Raw genomic sequence first — 27,204 nt, forward strand, 5'->3', positions numbered from 1 at the left:
AGCTCTAAAAAAAAAAAATGAAGGGAAACCGTCATAAAGCTGTTTCCCAAATTGGTCTTAATCCAGGCAGACCAGACTGACCGAACCGACTGACTAAACTGACTGACTGAACCAACTGACCGAACCGACTGAACCAAACTGACCGATACGATCAACATTTATTCTGATTATATAATCTATGTGATATCTTAAGAGTTTACTTAACCAATTTGTGGTAAAATGAAGATTGCACATGACACTCAAATGGTACAGTGAGCTTCAGCGGATTCACACTGGTTAGTTTTGAGATTTTTTTCAGATTTTTTTTTCGGTTTTGAGATGTTTATTTCCTGGACTCCGTCGATCGTACAGTGTACGTTGACAGAGTCTTTAATACAAGCTATTAGTCGCCAATACCCAAGGAGTGAAACTTTGTAGATAGGATAGTAACCTAGTGATTTGCAGATGATGCCAGCATCTTCAGCGTGGCTGCAGTCGGTGGTGGTATCTAACGGACAGTCATGTAAACGGTTTTCTGTGCCTTTACAAGCAACATTATCGAAAACTATTTTCTCAGTGCCCTGGCCGAAAACAGAGCTAACGGCTGACTTAGCCTTTGTAAAACCCAGCTGTCGGCACACAACTGTAGCATCGGCGATGTCCCATCCATCATCGCAGACTGTTCCCCATGCTCCGTTCACGTACACCTCCACACGACCCTCTTCATCGGTGCCGGCACCCCTAAGACGTACGTCATATTCCTCTTTTTGTATTTTCCTTATGTCTAAAAAAACAATCTTCTTCACTTTAGGTAATGTTTTTTTTATTAACTATCGTTTTCGGGTAATTTCCAATTCTGTTCCTATGTGCCTTTGGATTCAGGCGCATCTGCTACCGTCATAAAGCGAGACGCAAATTAGACCCTTTCGAGGTAATTGCAGAGCTGTCATCGAGTGACAAGATAGTCGCATGCCAATCACAAGTCAGAGCAGTTCACAACAGGGGTAGAACAATGACAAAGAAAAGCCTTTGTCACTTTTCCGCTTATTAATAATTCGTCACTTGACTTGAGACCGGATGATTGTGATCGACTTGTGATGGACTTGTGATTGACCCTTGATGACTTGTGATGGACTTGTGGAGACTTGCGATGACTTTCTGTGCGAAGTTCAACTATACCTACCTGGTGGATCGATGTTACTACAGACAACGCCAGCATCTTGGTCATGTTGACAGATGGGATTCATGTCCCTCGGACAGTAACCCAGCCTGCTCTCCGTTCCACTACAGGCAACATTACCTAGGGTGACGTACCCGCTGCCCTGTCCAAAGTGTGCCGACCCTGGAGCTGCAGTAGCCTGTTTGAAGCCCAGCTGCCGACACACCACGCTTGCATCATCCATATCCCAACTATGATCACAGACCGTGCCCCAACGACCATTGACATAAACCTCTACGCGGCCTTCCATAGAGTTGCTACCATTGATAAGCCGTATGTCAAAATCACCTGAAAAAAAGTCAGACACTGTGAACTCAATCAAAGTGTATGTGTAAGCCAATTTGATTTGATTATAATCACCCTTAAAGAGTAATTAGGTTTAGCCAAGCGGACAACAACTGGTGCATTAATGTGACAGCTTTCTTGTCAAATACAAGTCCCTGTTCAGCATAATATAAACAGACGTTGCGAGTGAACAACGTGACTTTTGTCTTTTCACTAATCATGATATATTCAACCTCTTTGATCAGTCATTACATCATCATCAACTCTTTCTGTCAGGTGAGACATTCAACCTCCAATCCTTCTTACTTTGGCCATACCTGGTCGAGAACAAAAAACCCCAGCGTCCTCATCATGTGTACAGAATTTGGTGCTCCCGCGTTGGCAATCATGTAGGCTGTTTTCTGTCCCCTTGCAGCCAACATTGCCAAAAGCTATCGTGATGTTCCCGATGCCCTGGCCCTGGCCAAAGTATCCCGATCCGGGGGCTGAGGTTGCCTGGCCGTAACCTAGCTGCCAACACACCACGGTAGCATCTGTGATGTCCCATCCATCATCACAGACTGTTCCCCAAGTACCGTTTTCGTATACCTCAACCCTGCCCTCTAGATGGTTGGTACCGTAGCGCAACCGTAAGTCATGTTCGTCTAAAAAAAAAACAAGAGTATGCTTTAGTTTAAACGTCCCAAACTGAAGAAAAAAAATGAGCATGATGCTGGTACATTCAGAGGAAAGTTCACATGCATAGCTAGTTCACTTGGCTAGTGAATCCGCTAAATTCCACACATTTCATGGCAAAATAATCGATGGGGGTATAGTTTAGGGAGGATGATTTCTAAAACATAAGCATGTGGTCTTTTTCTCACGTTGAGTCTTTTCTACACTAAGGTGTGTGGTAGACAAGCTACATAAGGAAACACCCTGTGGTGGACTAGTTTGCCGAAGCAGCTAAATTGCCTACAGTACATAGACTTGAATAAGATTTGTTTTACGGCGGTAGTGTAGTGAGGGTTTGCAGTGCTACCACGTGGAAGAACCTCTTTTGAGAAGACGTGAGAAGACACACAGAATACGTACCGACACACGTAAATTATTGTAATGTGTAATGCATATTCATATCAGTTGAGATGAGATTATTTAAAGTAATTGGTATTAATCAACATGCATGTTGGGACTGAGGACGCACAAAGCGTCCCCACAAGCCATACCGCATGCTACACGTATACCCTGGGACGGTACGTTGTATCTGTCCTAGCCCCATAAATGTGGCCTATTTACTGGACTGCCTCCGTAAACATAGGCCACACATCCACATGTACAAAAATCGTGTCGACGGAGCCAAATTTTGATTTTCACATTTAGGCTTAGTTTGTAGGTTTTTTTTGCTTTAGAAGCATACTCACCCTCTTTACAGGCTAATCAGAAAGTGCTGCCTTTTTCAGATGTCTAATTTTTGTGAAATTTCATGTTGAAATTTTGATACGCAAACGTGTAAAAATGAATCTGGAAATTTCACGAAAAATATACATCTGAAAAAGGCAGCACTTAGTCTGATTAGCCTATAAAGAGGGTGAGTATGCTTCTAAAGCAAAAAAACCCTACAAACTAAGCCTAAATGTGAAAATCAAAATTTGGCTCCGTCGACACGATTTTTGTACATGTGGATGTGTGGCCTATGTTTACGGAGGCAGTCCAGTAAATAGGCCACATTTATGGGGCTATATCTGTCCATGCTGCGCTGGTACGCGGTAGGCGAACTAAGCCTAGCAAATCACAGACTCCATTTCAAGTCTATACTGAATATAATAATAACCGGCTTACCGGTCGAGCTGTTATGCAATGTACATTGCATTGTATCTTCTTACCTACCTGGGAGAGCACAGGTAACCCAGGGGGTAAGGGACTGGGTACAGCTGGTGTTGGCGTTCCGTGGACATTCCAGTAAGCTGTTCTCTAGCCCTGCACATGAGACGCCATGCAATGCTACGTCCTCGTCGCCTTGACCAAGCTTATAATATGATCCCTCAGCCTTAAAGCCCAACTGCGAACAGACAACTATAGCATCGTGGAAATCCCAGCTATCGCTGCAGACTGTTCCCCACTGAGTCTCGTTATTAGCAGATACGCCTACCTCCACTCGACCTTCTAAGGTATTGGTACCGTTTACAAGACGTATCTGACCTGTGTCATTATGATTGGATACAAGAAAAGAAACCACATTTTTAAATATTTATTTTCATTATTTTATTCAATGTTCAGTACAAGAAGGTCTGATCACCATGATCAAACCTTTGGTGACATTTTGAAACGATCATCATTGTGATTTTGGCATTATCATTTACCCAGAAAGCATGGTCATGGTGCTTAGTATTCAATATTCTCTCAAATAGATCAAAATCACTTGCTGAGAACATATCTTCGGATTAACACGATATGTGCATCTTAAATTTTGAGATATTTCTCTCATCGACTCCATCAACGTTTAGACAGTCAGAGTACATATGATTATTGTCAGACCCTCTAAAGCTACGCGATCCTATTTGACGCACTCACCTTTAATTTGCATTTTGCCAACGTGCGCGCATGCAAAGTGTTATCTGTGCAGATGATGGAGGATCGAGCATACCTGTGTAATTGTTTCCAGCACAGATGACCCCAGCACTAACAACAATATGATGAGACGTGCAGGACCAGGGGCTCCCTACATGTACGTAGTTCAGCAGGCAATCCATCAGGCGTTCCTCCTTCCCAGTGCAGGCAACCACAGCAAAAAGCACATCGAAAAAATCCACGCCAAAATAAGAGTCGGGAACAACTGCCAAGGGTACACCATACCCCAGCTGCCTGCACACGACTGTGGCATCATCCAGGCTCCAATATTCATTGCAGATTGTTCCCCAATTATTGCTGACGTTGACCTGCACCAGACCCTCCAGAGGGGTGCGACCACCCACTAGACGTAATTGACCTAAAGTGACAATTTAAAGAGGCAAATGAAAGTTTTATTTAGAACCTTTAAAACAGATGTAAGCTACAGTTGTTTCCATATGAGTAGAGTTGCACGTTCGATCTGTCACTGTACTGTATGGGCGTGCGCAAACAAGACCAGAATTAGAAGCCACCAGAATTACTAGAAGCTTTTAATGCGGTGGTGTCACACTCAATTACTGTCTTTGTTCTTGAAGACAAGGCGCACACGCATTTTGGTATTCCTCATTGGTCGGAGTAGCCCGCGGTTCATGCGTATACTACCCGAGTGCGAATCGCGCCTGGTGCCACGTCCTGCAAAAAAATGGCTGCCACCGGATTTCCCGAGCGCGTTTACATAATTATGACGAAGTCATAACGAACCGCGGATTGCCCCGTGGACGAGACACGTACATCGCATGTGCCTACAGGTTCGCACGCTTATGGCGTGAAGTATGCATGTATGGTTATCTGAATGTGCACAAAGTAGAGCGTCTTCGCGCGAGTGTCAGGCGTCGTCAGTAATGCGTTCCAGTGTCAGTCCAAGCGGTCTCATACTCCCCCTCTCTCGCTGTTAAGAAGTACTTGTGCACGGAGCTGAGAATGGCTTCTGGAAATGAATGCTTTTTGAACTGAACGAACACTCATACATGTGCTATGTGCAATTTATAGTTGAAAACAACGATAGACCTACCGGTGGTTTCTCCAGTGCAGATGACCCCGCCATCATCATTGTGGTTGCAAAGATTCCCAAAACTATTTGTTAACTTGCAGCCTCCAGATAAGTCTTCTTCAAACCCTTGGCAGTCCACGTTCAGTATATTCCCTTTACCTGGGCCAAAGAATGCCGATCCAGGAACCGATGATGCAATGCCATAACCCAGTTGCCGGCAAACAACGGTGCCATCATTGAGATCCCACGAGGCATCACACACTGTCCCCCATGATCCGTACCGGTATATCTCCACCCTACCCTCTAGAGCGCTGCCACCATTCACAAGACGTACATCATAGTCGTCTAAAATAAAACAAATAAATGAATAAGAAGAAATTAACTGACATAGGCCTAAATGAAATGGAGACAGTGCTTCTTGAATATAGCATGATTATGGACATGTTCTCTTGTCACACACACAGTGTTAGCTAGCCCCACTAGTCATGCTAGTGTCGCTCAGGTACTGGCTGCAGAGCTGTACCTATAACGCCCCGGCCACACATGATGAATTTTTTTTATTATTATATTAATCATTTATGAAACCAAGGATTCCTCAAAAGCGCCCCACTGTAGCTCGCAAGCCTGAAGAAACCTGTGGAGAGAAGACAATGAGAAGAATTTACAGTTTTAGAGGTGGGAGGAAAAGCTCAGAAGAATATTCTAGGGAAAACCCACGGAATCAGGCAGGGACTGAAAACCCAATCCACATATTGGCCCAGGCGGGATTCGAACCCGGGTCACAGCGATGGACTAGGCGAGGAAAGTACCGCTACGCCAACCTGACTCCACCATGCCCATGGTAGCCTTCCTCAGAAGCATGGTCTGAGGAAGCGGTCAACCTTTGTGCGCACAAAACATGCGAAAAGTTTACAGGTTCAAATCTCACTCCAGTCAATTTCTCTGTTCTACTTTGAAATTTGTTTTTCGTGAGTAAACAACGAAATCCAATAACACAGACACCCCTCCCTACGGCACCCCCCCCCCCATAAAAAAAACACCAAAGACTTAAATGCCTCATAATCTTTCTCAAAATCCAGTCCAGTGTTGGAGTCGAGTCCTCAAAGCCGAGTACAGAGTACTCTGAGTACTTTAGGGACCCAGGGCTGAGTCCAAGTACACTGTTACGAGTGCGAGTACATTCAAGGCCGAGTACTGGGCCGAGTCCAAGTACCTAAATCCGAGTCCGAGTACAATATCAAAAAAGTACCCACAAAAGTTAATAAATAAAGTTAATAAAATAAAAACAAACACAACATGCAATCCACTCTTTTTTAACATCTGTAATAAACAACATTTATTAGTGTAAACAATGTAAAAATAAACAAAATACAACAAATTCATCAAATCAGTGAATGAATTGGCAGTTTTTTCTTAAAAAAGAAAAACAAGAGAAATCATGGATAGCTGGGTAGACACCTGAAGTGTTGGCACAGTATTGTGGATACCTTTTCACAAAAAAGCCAAAATTAACAAAACCAACCAAAAAACGAGGCTTAAATTGCTGGTTGTTTGTTACATATTGAAAAACTGTGAAGCATTGGGGAGGCGGGAACTAGACTAAGCCGTAATACAGACTGTAACCGCGCCATCGTGCTTTCATTGCATTCCAGGTTGAGCAATGGAATCGATTAAAATTGATGTGTACTCCCGAGTACTGGGGTCGAGTACCGAGTACCAAACCGTCCAGTCCGTGCAAAATTCGAGTACAAAGAATCGAGAACGGGCCAAGCCCAAATTGTTTTTGAGTACTGATAGTCGAGTACAGGCCACGTACTTGTGTGTACTCGAGTTGTGCTCGAGTACCAGTATGAGTACGCTTACTCCAACACTGGTATCCACTAGGCAAACAGTTATATAGGTCTGTTGTAATGTATCCCAATTAAGATTCTGAGTAATTTGTTGCTTATAAACAAAAAGTAAGACAAAACTGATCGCTTCTAACATGAAAGTACACGTATAACACTGGCTGTATACGTAAGAGCTAGGAGTCTTGGATTTATAAGGCCCTAAATTTATCCGACAATCAATGGTTCTTGGTCAATTATCTGAAAGTAAACATGGAATACTCATTATCAGACACTTGACTCCAATATTTTGGAGTCTGCCCTGGTTAATTAACGTGTTGACACACATCCACAAGAAAATTCTTTTAATGCAATGTGCGTCAGTACCAACACGGAGATAGCAGGGGAATAAAGTCCCAATGGAAAATTTTGGATTTCAGTTTAGTTTCGCTTTAATGCACTGTCAATCTCCTAGTCATGTGATACATGTATGTCACACGAACAGTCACATGAAGAATCACAGGGAGGTGTGATAAGATTTTTTTGAGGTAAAGTAGCTGTAAATCGAGGCTGTCTCCAAAGAGTCAAGTTAAAGAGAAATGCAACCATAGAATCCAATATTGCTGAAATGATTGGAAGGGCGTCAAATATCAGTGTAGTGTACTCGTACTTGAGTACATTTCTTTGGTACTCGTACTGGTATGAATGTACTTGTACTCTTACTCTAGCTTGCTGTTTTCCCTCAAGAATTTACCCCCAAAATTCCAGTGGTATATGCAGGGAAAGAACCAATTTTCTTCTGTTTGGGAGGCCTCTGCATTTGTTAATGCCTAGTTCGACAGCAAAATAAAAGCAGACTTTAACAAAACAAAAGTGAACTGAACTTAATGAGAATTTAAGGGATGGGAATGTTCAGCATGCTATGCCACTGCACTGAGGTATTTTGCTCATATTCAAGGAAAATCCCGGTACTACATATTATTGGTATTTGTACTCTTAGAAAAGAATATCCTTAAAAAGAGAGCTGCCATATTGCTCGTCTCATAAAACAGAATGTCATCACATGTGCTTTGAAAATCATTGTTTGACGATCCAAATCAACGGAATAGAAACCAAATGCACAATCAGAAAGTAGAAGTATCAAATAATATGTGCATATGGAATCAGCAACATCAACAACTGTTAATATACATGTAGTACTATTTTAGTAGAATATTCATAAAGAGACTAACTTAATAATTTATATAGCGTGACTACTAACCCTGTCCCCACACATCCACGACGACAGCAGTCAAAATGCATACAAACGCTACCAACTTCATGATGGCCATGCACTTAAACGTTGTCACTACTGACTGCACTGCAAATGCTGCAAACCTTTCTGGTGCAATACAAGAATGTTGCCGGCTGTAGCTTGATTGTGCTTTATATCAGCACGGACTGAAGTTCAAGTATCACATCACACACACCCTTATTTGCTGTCTAACCTTTGACCGTTTTAATAAAATGCACTACAGATGTTGGTAATCACAACCCAATCATGCATCCGTCTATAGCTAATCTGCCCCATCTATTGGATCCACTTTAGGCCTAGATTATCCATGTACCCAATCCATTTAATCCACTGTACACCAATATTCGATATTGTAATTAAGGTGATGGTTCTGGTGTTTCCTACCTCGAGCCATGGTAATATCATCCTAAGGTAAACCAATTAATCCACAGAAGGTAATCCAACCTAGTAATCTTGCAACCAATCTAAAGGTAAAGGTAATCTTTAAACCAATCCCCTATAGGTAATCCAACCAAATCCACAAAATGTAATCCATCCAATCCTATGAAGGTAAGCCAACAAATCCCCAAAGGTAATCCAACCAATCCCCGAAGGTAATCCAACCAATCCCTGAATGTAATCTAACCAATTAATCCCCTACAGGCCACCAAATAATCAGGTCACAAATTAATTCTCTAAAGGTCACTAATCAATCCCTAAAGGTAATCCAAACAATCCATAAAAGTAAAGATAATCCAACCAATCCCCCTGCATCCAACCAATCCCCCGAAAGTAATCCAACCATCCCCTAAAGTATTCAACCAATAAAGGTAATTCTACCTCCATGATCCAACCAATTCTGGGCCACCAGATTATGCTACATCCCGTAATCCAAGTCAATCTGAGGGGTACTTTGTCCACAGCCACAGAGTCCACCGGAGTCAGGATGAATTCTAGCTTGAGTAACTCCCGTTCATATAGCCCGACTGCGTCTGGCTGTAGAGTAGGCGATAGTACGTAGGCTACTGTACGGCCAGACGCACTCGGGCTACAGTTCATCATGCTCATCGCTTATTCCTCCATGCTAGAACTATACTGAAGGACAAGCATGCAAGGCGCGTCACTCATCACTGTAAAGTAGCAAACTCACTAGGCCCCCTTAAATGGCTTTTATTGTCAGCTATCTTGCAAATAGATACTTACCCCATATTGATCATGTTTTATAGCTCCATGATCATACGGACGGATTTTATCTCCCAAGACCATGGCGCTAAAATGCCAAGACCAACTAAACTTGGCAACCAAAGCAGCGCTCCCAGGCTGACTGCGCACGTGGCTCACACTGAACACGTGTCACGTGTGTGACATTTGCACGCGTGCATGCAGTTGAGGCACGGCGCGCGACTCGACTGTAAAGTGTAAGTGTTTGCTTTTGCCGTGACAGTTGTGGGCCACCGTAGGTACGGTACCCGGAGTCTAGTATTTTTTACAGGGCCAGGGCCAACCTCGTCCCCAGTGCTTACTTCATTTCCAACCGCGTTTCCAATAGTAAATGAGAGAGCAGGTAGTGGTGGGCGCGTACTGCTCGACACCCTGGGGACGAGGTTGGGCCAGGGCGGCAGCGCACATGATGACGTCACAAACTTGTTTTGGCATGTTGAGCTCGCGCGGTTTTTTTGCAGCTTCATAAAACAATTTCACATTTTCATCTGCGGGCATACTCGTTTTGGGAGAGCTAAAGATTTATTACGGTAGCACATTTCAGGTTTTATTTCGCTTTCCCCAAGCAATCTTTTAGAGGTAAGTTGAACGACACTGATGGACAATTTTATGGAGCAAAGTCCAATAATTAATGTTCACCGTGTAGAAATAGCCTTTACTGGTTATGGTAATGGTATAGCCCTGGTGGACTCCCTTTCCTCCCTACGTTAGTCGTATTGCAATGAAGACTTCGTCCAACCTGGGCTAGGTAATGGTATTACACATTACAGTCATTTTTCTAGTTCCGGATCTCAAACATTATGCTTTTGGCTCAACTAATCCACAAATTCAAGTGACATTGTTTAAAAAAATTACCTCGAGCACGTAACACGGATAAACTGCAGCCTAATTATAATGTGCCATATTTTGACACATTTAAATACACAATTCCAGGGGTTGAAATCGTGCAAGGGTTGAGATCGTGCAAGGCATGATGGGAAACAACTAGCCCGACTGCGTCTGGCCGTACTTTTTACTATCGCAAGCTCTGTAGTACGGCCAGACGCTCAATGCTTCCCCACAGACTGAATTTTTTTTCACTCTGATGTAGCGATTTTGCTACAGATTTTGATCAAGATTATCTTCTCGTCTAGTCCGAGTAACTTGGACCCAACTTATCGCCTTTTTTAACATTTGGACATGGTCTGGCGATGTCCAAATGTTAAAAAAGGCGATAAGTTGGGTCCAAGCATGGTCCAAGTTACTCGGACTACTTCTCGTCCAGGACAGAAATATCCAAAGTTAAGGTTCTTAGTCGTAGAGGGACTCATACCTTTTTGAAAAAAATGTTCTTTGGTCCCAATATTTTCATCAATCTGGCCAAAAGACGACTTTCAGTCATCATCTTCCACAAATATCACCCTGAAAATGTCCTCCATGCGATTTCAAAATGGCGGCCGCGTTGTAATGTATGCATTATGCGGGCATGCTTAGGCAAGATAATGAATATGCATCATAGTTTATGACGTTTGTCGGGCGCGTGGCGCGGCTGGCCGCGTAATTTTTTTTCTAGGAGGGTTAGGGGCAATGTCATGAATAATTCAGTTTTTCCTTTGAATCATTGCAAGACTTAAGTTCTTGTCTATTTTCCCCTTAATTTAAAATTATCTCAGTGATAAATTTGGAGAAGAAAAATAGCTGATGAAAATGAGCAGCGACGACGTGGATTCGAACCAGGGATCTTTGTATCCATAGCTCATCTCGCTATCCACTAGGCTACTGTGTGGTAGCTCAACGACAACCGTTCTTTAAAATGCTTTAATGTATTGTAACTAGTTGAGTAAACTAACAACAATGCTGTTGATGTCATTGTCCGTTCTCATGGATAAACATGACTTATTCATGACATTGCCCCTAACCCTCCTAGGAATAAAAATTACGCCGGCTGGCCATACAAACATGAGGTCATGAACTAAATAATGCTTTTTTTTTTTTTTGCTTTTTTTTTTTTCTTCAAGCTTGGATTGATAGACAAGGTGGGGTACTATTTTGCTTTTTTGGTGTCCTCATGTACATTGGTGTCCTCCATAATTTGCCTTGGTGCTCTCGATCATTTGCCTTGGTGCAATTTCCCATTCCTTGGTGCTTTTTGGTAAAAAAAAATTGAGCAGGTGCGGCAATAGAGGGCGCTGTTTGAGCTACCGCAGAACATTTTGGGGAAAAAAAGATTGACGCGCATGATTAAAATCGACGCGCGCGCTGACCAGACACCGACTTATTTTTTTTTTGGCCTAACAATAATATAGAATTTATTTAAGCCATGCGAAGAAAGAAAATGGCATCCTGCTTTTTTAGAAATATCATCTTTGATTTCACAATTCATGTGGTAAATATGCTTGAAAATCAGTCAGTGAATTCTCTTTTCACAGAACGTCGCTTGGAACTATCCCGTTACAGGAGGTTTTTTTTTTTACAGGGCGAGTCAAAAAGACGGTGACTACATGAGAAAAAAAAATAAAAACAAATATGTGGCTCGCTCCATTTAATAAAAATAACATAGGGATAAAGTACATATTGACTAGTAACTGTGAGAATTTCATGTAATTTGCGTACTACGTTCACAAGTTATGTCTAGTTTAATACAAACGTCACAGAATTCAGCTGTCCACCAATGGTCATTTACCGTTCAAATACAATGAAACAAGTGCCTTTCCCTGTCTTCATGAATGAACGAAAATTGCACAGGAAAACAGACAAAAATTACTACTATTATTTTAGAAAAGAACATTTCTTCCCGTTCAAAACACAAAATCTGACACTAAAAATAATATTTCAGTCTTGACAATTTTTTTTTTTAAATCTCATTTGTATCTGAATGTGTGTGTGTGTGATCTCTGGTTCTTGTACTGAGCTCTATATTCATAGCGTCCATGGCATTCTATGGACAGCGGTAAAATGGATTCTTTTAGTGATATTTTTATAACGTTTCATGACATGGATCAGTTTCAGTAATATATTTTTTTTTCAAATGAGTGGAAAAACATGTTTGTCATATGCTTTGTTGGTGTGTCAAATTTAATTGCTTTTTGAGCCTTGACTCGGCGGAGGGGAAACTTTAATCTTAAATGTGGGTCACTTTCTTTTTGACTTTATATTATTAACATAGATCCCGCATCGACTATTCTTCTTAGGGGGTAGTTTTGGCTTTCTAATCTCCTAATTACAACTTCTGTTTTTGTTTACAACATAAAGTAACATTTTTCTAGTGTTTATATATATACCAAGAAAATTGCAATGTTACAAGCAGTGAATTTCAGCAAATAAAAAAAACAAGATGAAGCGTCCAAAATTAATTTTCTGGGCTATAATTAAATCGCAAATAATCTACATAAAATCTTGTATTTCGACCAGGATATTTTCAATGTTTTGTACATAATTGGAGTGAACAACACCAACCAAATTTGTCTGCCGGCAAATTATAAGGAAATTTAAACAAAGGAATCCATGCGTGCAGATAATTTTGGTTTAGTATATTTTAGAATTGATTAGTAATGAAACTTGTGAAAAGAATGTACCATAAAAAAGCCACAAAACAGCCTCCCCAAAATTATGGATGTAGTTAAAAAATCATGTTAATTTTCGTAGTTTATTTAGTACCTTTATATTAATCTAAATAAAAATTGTACAATTGTAACTTTTAAAAAAATACTTTTAGCATCATGTTTAACTTGCGCCAACTACCTTGGATACACGTCATTTGTATGTATACCCAAAACAGTGCCCTCAGTCAAGAATAAAGCCCTAAATACAGTTGCTTATTACCTTAATGTTTATGACGAAACTGGATTCGAGGGTGATTTGGTAAGGCAATGGGTGCTGATTAAATGACAATAATAATAATAACAATTAACATTTATATAGCGCCAGTATCCCCCAAGTGAGATGCTCATGGCTCATCATACATCAATAAACAGTTATGATTTATACAGCAAAATTAAACAAACTGAAAAAACGTGAGGTGAATATGTCTTAAGGGATGATTTGAATGATTGCAATGAAGAACACTTGTCATAATTCAAGTGGAAGATTGTTCCAGAGTTTGGGAGCGGCGTGTGAGAATGAACGATCCCCCCATGAGTGATGCTTCCAGGGGACAATCAGCTGTAGTGTTGAGGCTGAATTAAAGCTGCATGACGGTCTGTATTGTTGGATGACTGATCTGACATGTAAACTGGTGTGGGTCCATGGATTAAGGGGCCAGCATTGATGTTTGATAGAGAAGTTTATTCCTTTAAAGTGGATTGGTCAGAGGTTTGGGCAGTAGGCTCTTGCTGGTCAGCTGGGTTTTGTTCGCCAGGGTAAGTTTGCTGGCCTGCAGGGTTTAGCTGACCAGCAGGGTTTAGCTGACCAGTAAGATTCTGCTGGCCAGTAAGATTCTGCTGGCCAGTAAGATTCTGCTGGCCAGTAAGATTCTGCTGGCCAGTAAGTTTCTGCTGGCCAGTAAGATTCTGCTGGCCAGTAAGATTCTGCTGGCCAGTAAGATTCTGCTGACCAGTAAGATTCTGCTGACCAGTAAGATTCTGGCCTGGAGGATATTGCAGGGTGGCTGGATAGGCTTGGCCCGAGGGATATGATGGATTGGGAGTGGTGAGGTACGGACCACTAGGATTGGCCTGGAGACGGTCCGATGGGTGACCGATGACGTCACTACACTGGGGAGGCAGGTCATCTGTATGAGGGTCATACACTGCGTGGACAAGCGTCGCTCTCATTCCATCACCGGTCATCTGACCTCCACTCACACTCTGTCCGAAAAAAAAAGACAATTTACACCAATGTTTTTTCCTGCTTGCAGAATTTTTTTTATCGTTTTCGAACAGTGGCTTAAGGCAAACGTTCGCAGAAACAGGAAAATGACCAAGTCTGCTGAAATAACGCGTGGTTTGTGGTACAACGCTTGAAAGACTTTTGATCATGGTTTCTGAGTTTTCAAACACTAGTGTCATTCTAAAAGAAAACCACTACAATCTAATGATCACTGCAGTTCAGCCCTTTCTCAAACTTTAAACTTTGCAGCTCAATTTTAATTTGATTACGGACTCGACTACAATTCAAAGAAATACCCCCCAAAAAGAACAAAATTGGTCGGAGGTAACTGTTCATCAGAGGTCAAAGTTCAGAATGTTGAAAGAGGAAGAAACATTTACCTGCGGAGCGCGGGAACGTCTGGACAAGAAGCGCCAACAGTTGATGGCTAAAAGGCCGAGAAAGCCAGCTGCTAATACTGATCCAAACACAATGAAGGCAACTGCAACACCAGACAGAGCTACAAATGGAAAGATAGGACAAACGGATCTTTCAGGTAAAGTCGGGTGTTACAGGCAACATTTTGTTATCATTAAAAAATGTGTCTTTGACTTTGTGCATATCTCAGCTCACAAAAAAAAATGAGAATATTATCATGCATTAAGCAGAGTAAACGTGTGAAAGTAAGAGCCTATACTTTATTCACAAGTCTTCCATATTAAATTGAAATATTAAATATTAAAGCAATGAAGTAAAGTTCATAATACCAAGTTATGCCAGTCTGCTGTGATGATATGAATAATTTTGCATCTGTGATTAAACATACCCAAATGATTTAAGCCAAATTAAAAAAACAGAAGGCTTACAGAATGCACTCCAATTATCAAATAGTTTGGCACCATCCCATTCAATAGTCTACAATTTATAAAAAAGATTCGGGAAACACAGTAAAAAATGGCGTCTTCCTGAATCAGGTCTATGAGGATGCAGGATGGGGATTGAAATAATTGATTGATAATACACCACTTCACAACAAACAAATCTCGCTTGCACAAAAAATAGAAAAGAGCAAGCGCGTCATTTGTCTCGTGACATCTGACGCCAGGTCAACTGAAATATTTTACTCTTAGACATTGAAAATTCTTTCCTACTTGAGAAATGGGCCAAGATTGTCTTCATGCGCAATGCATGAGTACATATCCATTCTACATCTCTGTCCTACTTACATCCAGTTGCATAGCATTTTGCTCCAGCATCGTCTGAGTGGATACAGAAGGAACTTACTGACGTGTCGTACGAGCAATCCTTCAACTGACTCTCTCTCCCATTGCAGAAAACAGAGTCAATCAAAATGGCACCAGTTCCCACTTTGGTATACACTAAAATTCAGGGAAGGAAAAGACAGCATGCGTCAGTGTGAAGAAGGAACACTCACCTTCCTTCAAACATGAAGCCTGATTTACTTTTCTAATATAACAATAAGCGTGTGAGAGGGCCTCGCGGTCACCCTCGGCTTACAATGCTCCAGCAGACAGCGGATGATTGCAGCGATTACCAAGAGACTGCTGGACTCGAGCGCTTGACCAGAGAAGTTAAAGGTCACTACAACCCTTTGATGGTTAGGTGCGGCAGTGAGGGATCTGTGATTATTATTTCTAGCAAAGAAACTTAAGTTCAGCCCAAAGCACACGTAACTAAAAGCGCTGGAGAAATCTTCAGAAATATTGGTCCTATCGCTGACTAAAAATCATAGAAACGGGGTTGGCGGAATTAAAGTTTGCCGAACATAGAAATAGACTCGCCCCAGCCTCTGAATGACCGGCTGAGCTGACACGATGCTTTGATCGAAACGCCATCCCAATACCCGGATCAAAATAGGTGCTACCCCACTTGCACAACTCTTCCTCTGGTGGTTCATGCTTTCTGCACACAGACTCCGCTGCTGGCAGCTTTACGTATATAGGTTATGACTAAAGCCCTGTCCGCACTGGACTTTTTTTGGTCAAACTAACCGAGACTATGGGTACTTTTCCCATTTTAAGTCCAGTGCGGACAGCCTAGGACGTTTTCCTCTCGGTTAATTTTCCTGAGTCCAGCGGTTACTTTTACTGGCCAACTGCTGCCCAGGAAAACTTCCCACGCGCCCAGGAAAACTGATCAGGTCACTTTTCCCGAGACGATAAGTCCAGTGCGAGTCGTAAAAAGCAGCTCAGGAAAGCGTACATCCTGCCCGAGTGCCCTGTTATGCATACAGAGACCGCACGAACCCGCACGTGCAGTGGCCGAACATTTTGTAGAAACACGCTGCGGTGTATCATCAAGTCCGAGCGGTAAAATCTCGTTAAAATATATATTTCAACGGACAAATACATACACAGAGAAGAGAGATCACGTTCTGAGAATTAATTTGCGGAAATTCTCTTTCTCCACCGATGTATGTTATTTTCTACGATCCAAATTCGTCCTGATACGCTACTGTAGTCATGCACAGAACATCATGGTCCAGTACCGTGCGTAGGCCGTAGTCACTGGTTCCTGGCCCACATCATAGCTTCGATTCTGTAAGCATGCGATGGGAACCAACGAACACTGATGGCACTGGTGCCGCACGGAACATCGTACAGCAGCATGGCTTTGACAAAGTGCATCACAAATGCGTCAGAATTATAGGCCTTTTCGTCAAGATTTAGCGTGTCAAGATGAAATAACATCGTGTAAACGATTATGTTGTGCATGCAAATGGCGTGTGTAATATTGCTGTGCGTAACGGCGGCTGAAAATGTGATCGGCAATTTGTTTTCTGTGTACGGTGAGTCATTATACTGACACTGTGACAGCTCGGTTACTTCTCCCACGCGGTCTGGGTAAATTTTCCCGTGTCGAAAGTCCAAGTGCGGACAGTGGTCACATTTGACCATTTCTCATTTTACCATCGTCTCGGTAAAACCTTCCAAAAAAGAAAGTCCAGTGCGGACACGGCTTAAGTTTGCAGTTACTAAATGTTGATGTTAGGAGTTACAAACCAATAAATATGACGGGTTGTTCCGTCAAGACTCAAACCAACGGTGACTTTGGGGAAGGAATCCAAAGGAAAGGTTTGTGTGTTTTATCATTAATACTCACAATATGTTGCTGCATCTCCAAAACCAAGTTGTTTGCAGACAACATCAGCCGCGTCGTTATCCCAACCCGACCGATCACAAACTGTCCCCCATCGACCATTCAGATATATCTCCACGCGCCCTTCATACTGTGTACTACCATCCACAAGTCGCACAGATCCTTCTTCTGTAAAAGTAGACCCAAAGTGTACGCATTATTTCCCTTCCAGTCGCGTATTAGCACAAAGCGTATTAGCACGAAGGGGTGTATTTTAGGGCCCACGTGCAGAAGAGCTATATCTGCGCGTACTGTACACAACATGCATTGACTCAGACCGCAGTAGGGCAAATCTGCGCGTACTGACTCTAGCATTTTCACGAAGGGGCAAATTTCACAGCCAGAGGGGCCAATTTGCTAATTGGTGGTTTTTTCGTTTTCATGAACAGCCACTTCTCTTAATTGATTAATTCTGCAAAACTAATCACCTATTTTACTTAAAGTTTGCTACATTTAGGAAGATTAGAATCTCTTCTTTTCTCTGATACCTAAATCTTGCATATTTTATGCATCTTTACGTTTCAAATTGTTAAATGAAAAAAGACCAACTTTAAACAAAATTTTCTCGAATGTTTGTTCAGACAGTGAAAGACTCAATTTTCCACTTCGTGAAAACAGTGACGATATGAATGGCGTTATCATAAGACGATTGGATTCACAATTACGACCCCTCCAATGAGTGTTGACTTTTGTGAAGTGCAAAGTAATCCCATGAAAACAATTGGACATACCAGCCATTTCCTCTTCACCGCAGATGACGCCAGCATCTTCATAATGACTGCAAGAACCCACAAAAGAACTCCAATGACAGCTGTCCAAGGTGCTTTCAGACCCTGTACAGGTCACCTCTGTCATAGCTATATCCCCGCTGCCCCGGCCAAAGTACGCCGATCCAGGGGCTAAGATGGCCTTAGAGTAGCCAAGCTGCCAACACACCACTGTACCATCGTTGATGCCCCATTGGTCATCGCAGACTGTTCCCCAAGAACCGCCTACGTACACCTCCACCCGGCCTTTCATAGCGTTGCTACCACTCACTAGACGTACGTCATATAGCTCTATAAAAAAAAAAAATGAAGGGAAACCGTCATAAAGCTGTTTCCCTAATTGGTCTTAATCCACGCAGACCAGACTGACCGAACCGACTGACTAAACTGACTGACTGAACCAACTGACCGAATTGACTGAACCAAACTGACCGATACGATCAAAATTTATTCTGATTATATAATCTATGTGATATCTTAAGAGTTTACTTAACCAATTTGTGGTAAAATGAAGACTGCACATGACACTCAAACGGTACAGTGAGTTTCAGCTGATTCACACTGGTAAGTTTTGAGATTTTTTTTGGAATTTGTTTCTCACGGTTTTGAGATGTTCATTTCCTGGACTCCTTTGATCGTACAGTGTACGTTGACAGAGTCTTTAATACAAGCTATTAGTCGCCAATACCCAAGGAGTGAAAACGTTGTAGATAGGATAGTAACCTAGTGATTTGCAGATGACGCCAGCATCTTCAGAGTGGCTGCAGTCGTTGGTGATAAAATACGGACAGTCATGTAAACGGTTTTCTGTGCCTTTACAAGCAACATTATCGAAAACTATATTCCCGGTGCCCTGGCCGAAAGCCGCAGAGCTAACGGCTGACTTAGCCTTTGTAAAACCCAGCTGTCGGCACACAACTGTAGCATCGGCGATGTCCCATCCATCATCGCAGACTGTTCCCCAAGCTCCGTTCACGTACACCTCCACACGACCCTCATCATCGGCGCCGGCACCCCTAAGACGTACGTCATATTCCTCTGAGAAAGAAAGCAAAGAAGAAAGTCGTTACCAGTATATTAAGATCATTTGCTCTTTTTGTATTTTCCTTATGTCTTATAAAAACAATCTCCTTCACTTTAGGTAATGTTTTTTCATTAACTTTCGTTTTCGGGTAATTTCCAATTCTGTTCCTATGCCCCTTTGGATTCAGGCGCATCTGCTACCGTCATAAAGCGAGACGCAAATCAGACCCTTTCGAGGTAATTGCAGAGCTGTCATCGAGTGACAAGATAGTCGCATGCCAATCACAAGTCGGAACAGTTCACAACAGGGGTAGAACAATGACAAAGAAAAGCCTTCGTCATTTGACTTGAGACCGGATGATTGTAATTGACTTGTGATAGACTTGTAATTGACCCTTGATGACTTGTGATGGACTTGTGGAGACTTGCGATGACTTTCTCTGCGAGGTTCAACTGAATACCTACCTGGTGGATCGACGTTACTACAGACAACGCCAGCATCTTGGTCATGTTGACAGATGGGATTCATGTCCCTCGGACAGTAACCCAGCCTGCTCTCCGTTCCTCTACAGGCAACATTACCTAGGATGACGTACCCGCTGCCCTGTCCGAAGTGTGCCGACCCTGGAGCTGCAGTAGCCTGTTTGAAGCCCAGCTGCCGACACACCACGCTTGCATCATCCATATCCCAACTATGATCACAGACCGTGCCCCAACGACCATTGTCATAAACCTCTACGCGGCCTTCCATAGAGTTGCTACCATTGATAAGCCGTATGTCAAAAACACCTGAAAAAAAGTCAGACACTGTGAACTCAATCAAAGTGTATGTGTAAGCCAATTTGATTTGATTATAATCACCCTTAAAGAGTAATTAGGTTTAGCCAAGCGGACAACAACTGGTGCATTAATGTGACAGCTTTCTTGTCAAATACAAGTCCCTGTTCAGCATAATATAAACAGACGTTGCGAGTGAACAACGTGACTCTTGTCTTTTCACTAATCATGATATATTCAACCTCTTTGATCAGTCATTACAACATCTTCATCAACTCTTTCTGTCAGGTGAGACATTCAACCTCCAATCCATCTTACTTGGGCCATACCTGGTCGAGAACAAAAAACCCCAGCGTCCTCATCATGTGTACAGTATTTGGTGCTCCCGCGTTGGCAATCATGTAGGCTGTTTTCTGTCCCCTTGCAGCCAACATTGCCTAAAGCTATCGTGATGTTCCCGATGCCCTGGCCATGGCCAAAGTATCCCGATCCGGGGGCTGAGGTTGCCTTGCCGTAACCTAGCTGCCAACAAGCCACGGTAGCATCTGTGATGTCCCATCCATCATCACAGACTGTTCCCCAAGTACCATTTTCGTAAACCTCAACCCTGCCCTCTAGATGGTTGGTACCATAGCGCAACCGTAAGTCATGTTCGTCTAAAAAAAACACCAAGAGTATGCTTTAGTTTAAACGTCCCAAACTGACAAAAAAATGAGCACGATGCTGGTACATTCAGAGGAAAGTTCACATGCATAGCTAGTTCACTTGGCTAGTGAATCTGCTAAATTCCACACATTTCATGGCATAATAATCGACGGGGTATAGTTTAGGGAGGATGATTTCTAAAACATAAACATGTGGTCTTTTTCTCACGTTGAGTCTTTTCTACACTAAGGTGTGTGGTAGACAAGCTACATAATGAAACACCCTGTGGTGGACTAGTTTGCCGGAGTAGCTAAATTGCCTGTAGTACATCCGGTTCGTTAGTGTGACGTCACCTCCAGCACTTTCTGCACGATTGGAACCGGAAGTTAACGCAGCTCGAGCGTTTGCAGCCAATGGGCGCTAGTAATCAGGGTACGTGTGCGCGCGTGTATGACGTTTTTACTATGAACCGGATAGACTTGAATAAGATTTGTTTTACGGCGGTAGTGTAGTGAGAGTTTGCGGTGCTACCACGTGAAAGATTTTGAGAAGACGTGAGAAGACACACAGAATACGTACCGACACACGTAATTATTGTAATGTGTAATGCATATTCATATCAGTTGAGATGAGATTATTTAAAGTAATTGGTATTAATCAACATGCATGTTGGGACTGAGGATGCACAAAGCGTCCCAACAAGCCATACCGCATGCTACACGTATACCCTGGGACGGTATGTTGTATCTGTCCATGCTGCGCTGGTACGCGGTAGGCGAACTAAGCCTAGCCAATCACAGACTCCATTTCAAGTCTATACTGAATATAATAATAACCGGCTTATCGGTCGAGCTGTTATGCAATGTACATTGCATGACTGGTATCTAACCTACCTGGGAGTGCACAGGTAACCCAGGGGGTATAGGACTGGGTACGAGTGCAGCTGATGTTGGCGTTCCGTGGACATTCCAGTAAGCTGTTCTCTAGCCCTGCACATGAGACGCCATGCAATGCTACGTCCTCGTCGCCTTGACCAAGCTTATAATATGATTCCTCAGCCTTAAAGCCCAACTGCGAACAGACAACTATAGCATCGTGGAAATCCCAGATATCGCTGCAGACTGTTCCCCACTGAGTCTCGTTATTAGCAGATAGGCCTACCTCCACTCGACCTTTTAAGGTATTGGTACCGTTTACAAGACGTATCTGACCTGTGTCATTATGATTGGATACAAGAAAAGAAACCACATTGTTAGATATTTTTGTTCCATTATTTTATTCAACGTTCAGTACAAGAAGGTCTGATCACCATGATCAAACCTTTGGTGACATTTTGAAACGATCATCATTGTGATTTTGGCATTATCATTTACCCAGAAAGCATGGTCATGGTGCTTAGTATTTAATATCGCTTTCAAATAGATCAAAATCACTTGCTGAGAACATATCTTCGGATTGACACGATATGTGCATCTTAAATTTTGAGATATTTTTCTCATCGACTCCATCAACGTTTAGACAGTCAGAGTACGTATGGTTATCGTCAGACCCTCTAAAGCTACGCGATCCCATTTGACACACTCATCTTTAATTTGCGTTTTGCCAATTAACGTGCGCGCATGCAAAGTGTTATCTGTGCAGATGATGGAGGATCGAGCATACCTGTGTAATTGTTTCCAGTACAGATGACCCCAGCAGTAGGAGAATGGCAGGAGTCGCCCCCTGAATGTACGTAGTTCAGCAGGCAATCCAGCAGGCGTTCCTCCTTCCCAGTGCAGGCAACCACAGCAAAAAGCAAATGGTAATCACCCATGCCAAAATAAGAGCTGGGAACAACTGCCAAGGGTACACCATATCCCAGCTGCCTGCACACGACTGTGGCATCATCCAGGCTCCAATATTCATTGCAGATTGTTCCCCAAGTATTGCTGACGTTGACCTGCACCTGACCCTCCAGAGGGGTGCGACCACCCACTAGACGTAATTGACCTAAAGTGGCAGTTTTAAACAGGTAAATGAAAGTTTTATTTAGAACCTTTAAAACAGATGTAAGCTACAGTTGTTTCCATACGAGTAGATTTGCACGTTTGATCTGTCACTGTACTGTATGGGCATGTGCATGTCAAGGGCGGATCCAGAACACAATTTTGGGGGGGGCCAAAAAAATTTGTGGTCCCCCAAAAAAGTGGGTCTAAAAAATTACGGCGTGGGGTTCGGGGCCCGCGAGGGCCCCGAAAAATTTTTGGATTCTAGATGCTCTGTGGTGCGATCTGAGGCAATTTCTGACCACTTTAACCAATTTTTTTGAGGAAAAGATGGTGGTGTACTCATTGCCTGCCTTTATTGCGATGTCACATTAAAAAAAAAAAAAAATTGGTTTCGTTTTGGGGGGGGCCATGGCCCCCTTTGGCCCCCCCCTGGATCCGCCCTTGGTGCATGTGTGCGCAAACAAGACCAGAATTAGAAGCCACCAGAATTAGAAGCTTTTAATGCGGTGGTGTCACACTCAATTATACTGTCTTTGTTCTTATAAACACAAGGCGCACGCGCATTTTGGTATTCCTCATTGGTCGGAGTAGCCCGGGGTGCGTGCATACTACCCGAGTGCGATTTGTGCGTGGTGACACGTCCCGCAAAAAAATGGCTGCCACCGGATTTCCCGAGCGCGTTTACATAATTATGACGAAGTCACTAACGAACCGGATTGCCCCATGGACGAGGGACACACCGCATGTGCCTATGGTTCGCACGCGCTGGCGTGAAGTATGCATGTATGGTTATCTGAATGTGCACAAAGCAGAGCGTCTTCGCGTGAGTGTCGGGCGTCGTCAGTAATGCGTTCCAGTGTCAGTCCAAGTGGTCTCAAATTACGTCTACTCCCCCCTCTCTCGCTGTTGAGAAGTACTTGTGCACGGAGCCCATAGCTGAGAATGGCTTCTAGAAATAAATGCTTTTTGAACTGAACGTAACACTCATGTGCTATGTGCAATTTAGTTCCATGAAAACAAAGATATGACCTACCGGTGGTTTCTCCAGTGCAGATGACCCCGCCATCGTCATTGTGATTGCAAAGATCCGCACTGCTATTTGTAAACTTACAGCCTCCAGATAAGACTTCTTCAAACCCTTGGCAGTCCACGTTCAGTATCTTCCCTTTACCTGGGCCAAAGAATGCCGATCTAGGAACCGATGATGCAATGCCATAACCCAGTTGCCGGCAAACAACGGTGCCATCATTGAGATCCCACGAGGCATCACACACTGTCCACCATGATCCGTACAGGTATATCTCCACCCTACCCTCTAGAGCGCTGCCACCATTCACAAGACGTACATCATAGTCATCTAAAATAAAACAAATAAATGAATAAGAAGAAATTAACTGACATAGGCCTAAATGAAATGGAGACGGTGCTTCTTGAATATAGCATGATTATGGACATGTTGTCTTGTCACACACACAGTGTTAGCTAGCCCCACTAGTCATGCTAGTGTCGCTCAGGTACTGGCTGCAGAGCTGTACCTATAACGCCCCGGCCACACATGATGCATTTTTTTTTATTATTATATTAATCATTTATGAAACCAAGGATTCCTCAAAAGCGCCCCACTGTAGCTCGCAAGCCTGAAGAAACCTGTGGAGAGAAGACAATGAGAAGAATTTACAGTTTTAGAGGTGGGAGGAAAAGCTCAGAAGAATATTCTAGGGAAAACCCACGGAATCAGGCAGGGACTGAAAACCCAATCCACATATTGGCCCAGGCGGGATTCGAACCCGGGTCACAGTGGTGGAAGGCGAGGAAAGTACCGCTACGCCAACCTGACTCCACCATGCCCACGGTGACCTTCCTCAGAAGCATGGTCTAAGGAAGTGGTCAAACTTTGTGCGCACAAAACTAGCGAAAAGTTTACAGGTTCAAATCTCACTCCAGTCAATTTCTCTGTTCTACTTTGAAATTTGTTTTTCGTGACTAAACAACAAAATCCAATAACACAGACACCCCTCCCTACGGCACCCCCCCCCCATAAAAAAAACACCAAAGACTTAAATGCCTCATAATCTTTCTCAAAATCCAGTCCAGTGTTGGAGTCCAGTCCTCAAAGCCGAGTACAGAGTATACTCTGAGTACTTTAGGGACCCAGGGCTGAGTCCAAGTACACTGTTACGAGTGCGAGTCCAAAGCACCGAGTGCGAGTACATTCAAGGCCGAGTACTGGGCCGAGTCCAAGAACCTAAATCCGAGTCCGAGTACAATACCAAAAAAGTACCCACAAAAGTTAATAAATAAAGTTAATAAAATAAAACAAACACAACATGCAATCCACTCTTTTTTAACATCTGTTCTGAACAACATTTATTAGTGTAAACAATGTAAAAATAAAAAAATAAAACAAAATTCATCAAATCAGTGAGTGAATCGGCAGTTTTTTCTTAAAAAAGAAAGAAGAGAAATCATGGATAGCTGGGTAGACACCTGAAGTGTTGGCACAGTATTGTGGGAACTTTTTCACAAAAAAGCCAAAATTAACAAAACCAACCAAAAAACGAGGCTTAAATTGCTGGTTGTTTGTTACATATTGAAAACTGTGAAGCGACGAGCGAACATAAAAAGCATGAGCTTGGCTGGTTCCTGATTCATGCATCCTCCAGTGCTACGACTTCAAATGCAGTAACATTGGGGAGGGGGAACTAGACTAAGCTGTAATACAGACTGCAACCGAGCCATCGTGCTTTCATTGCGTTCCAGGTTGAGCAATGGAATCGATTAAAATTGATTAAAAAGAAATGTAATCGATGTGTGCTCCCGAGTACTGGGGTCGAGTACCGAGTACCAAACCGTCGAGTCCGTGCAAAATTCGAGTACGAAGAATCGAGTACGGGCCAAGTCCATTTTTTTGGAGTACTGATAGTCGAGTAGTTGTACTCGAGTATGAGTATGAGTACTCGATCGTACTCCAATACTGGTATCCACTACTCTAGGCAAAAAGTTGTACAGGTCTGTTGTAATGTATATCCCAATTAAGATTTTGAGTAATTTAGTTACTTATAAACAAAAAGTAAGACAAAACTGATCGCTTCTAACTTGAAAGTACACGTATAACACTGGCTGTATACGTAAGAGCTAGGAGTCATGGATTTATAAGGCCATCGGACAATTAATGGTTCTTGGTCGGTTATCTGAAAGTAAACATGGAATACTCATTATCAGACACTTGACTCCAATATTTTGGAGTCTGCCCTGGTTAATTAACGTGTTGACGCACATCCACAAGATAATTCTTTTAATGCAATGTGCGTCAGTACCAACACGGAAATAGCAGGGGAATAAAGTCCCAAATTTTGGATTTAAGTTTTAGTTTCGCTTTAATGCACTGTCAATCTCCTAGTCATGTGATATGTCACATGAAGAATCACAAGGAGGTACATGTATGATAAGATTTTTTGTGGTAAAGTAGCTGTAAATCGAGGCAGTCTCCAAAGAAATGCAACTATAGAATCCAATATTGCTGAAATGATTGGAAGGGTGTCAAAAGTGTACTTGTACTTGAGTACATTTCTTTGGTACTCGTACTGGTACTCATGAGAATGTACTTGTACTTTTCTAGCTTGCTGTTTTCCCTAAAGAATTTACCCTCCAAAATTCCTGTGGTACATGCAGGAAAAGAATCAATTTTCTTCTGTTTGGGAGGCCTCTGCATTTGTTAATGCCTATAGTTCGACAGCAAAATGAAAGCAGACTTTAACAAAACAAAAGTGAACTTAATGAGAATTTAAGGGATTGGAATGTTCAGCATGCTATGCCACTGCAGGTATTTTGCTCGTATTCAAGGAAAATCCCAGTACTACATATTGGTATTTGTACTCTTAGAAAAAAATATCCTTAAAAAGAGCCGCCATATTGCTCGTCTCAAAAAACAGAATGTCATCACATGTGCTTTGAATATCATTGTGTGATGATCCAAATCAACGGGAATAGAAACCAAATGCACAATCAGAAAGTAGAAGTATCAAATAATATGTGCATATGGAATCAGCAACATCAACAACTGTTAATATAGTACTTTTTTAGTAGAATATTCATAAAGAGACTAACTTAATAATTTATATAGCGTGACTACTAACCCTGTCCCCACACATCCACGATGACAGCAGTCAAAATGCATACAAACGCTACCAACTTCATGATGGCCATGCACTTAACGTTGTCACTACTGACTGCACTGCAAATGCTGCAAACCTTTCTGGTGCAATACAAGAATGTTGCCGGCTGTGGCGCGGCGAAGCTTGATTGTGCTTTATATCAGCACGGACTGAAGTTCAAGTATCACATCACACACACCCTTATTTGCTGTCTAACCTTTGACCGTTTTAATAAAATGCACTACAGATGTTGGTAATCACAACCCAATCATGCATCCGTCTATAGCTAATCCGCCCCATCTATTGGATCCACTTTAGGTTATCCATGCATCCAATCCGATATGATCATGTTTCTGGTGTTTCCTACCTCCAGCCATGGTAATATCATCATAGGTAAAACAACCAATCCACAGAAGGTAATCCAACCTAGTAATCTTGCAACCAATCTAAAGGTAAAGGTAATCTT

The 27,204-nt window shown here is 42.5% G+C and overlaps 1 protein-coding gene across 1 annotated transcript; it reads right to left on the minus strand.

Annotated features, from left to right (window-relative positions):
- Nucleotides 1-10: 10 nt before the first annotated feature.
- Nucleotides 11-27,091, minus strand: LOC119739120 (deleted in malignant brain tumors 1 protein-like). The gene is made up of 19 exons (XM_038213948.1): nt 26,721-27,091; nt 23,618-23,941; nt 22,259-22,585; nt 21,490-21,807; nt 20,281-20,607; nt 19,640-19,963; nt 18,875-19,189; nt 18,116-18,442; nt 17,349-17,513; nt 15,452-15,604; nt 14,627-14,745; nt 13,705-14,224; nt 8,208-8,369; nt 5,142-5,465; nt 4,107-4,448; nt 3,350-3,661; nt 1,801-2,127; nt 1,163-1,486; nt 11-805 (listed from the first exon to the last, which is right to left on the minus strand). The coding sequence occupies exons 1-19, from the start codon at nt 26,788-26,790 to the stop codon at nt 240-242; spliced, it is 5,646 nt and encodes a 1,881-aa protein (XP_038069876.1). The 5' UTR covers nt 26,791-27,091; the 3' UTR covers nt 11-239.
- Nucleotides 27,092-27,204: the final 113 nt, after the last annotated feature.

This window comes from Patiria miniata, unplaced genomic scaffold, assembly GCF_015706575.1.
Source record: "Patiria miniata isolate m_02_andy unplaced genomic scaffold, ASM1570657v1 HiC_scaffold_30, whole genome shotgun sequence".
NCBI lineage: Eukaryota > Metazoa > Echinodermata > Asteroidea > Valvatida > Asterinidae > Patiria > Patiria miniata.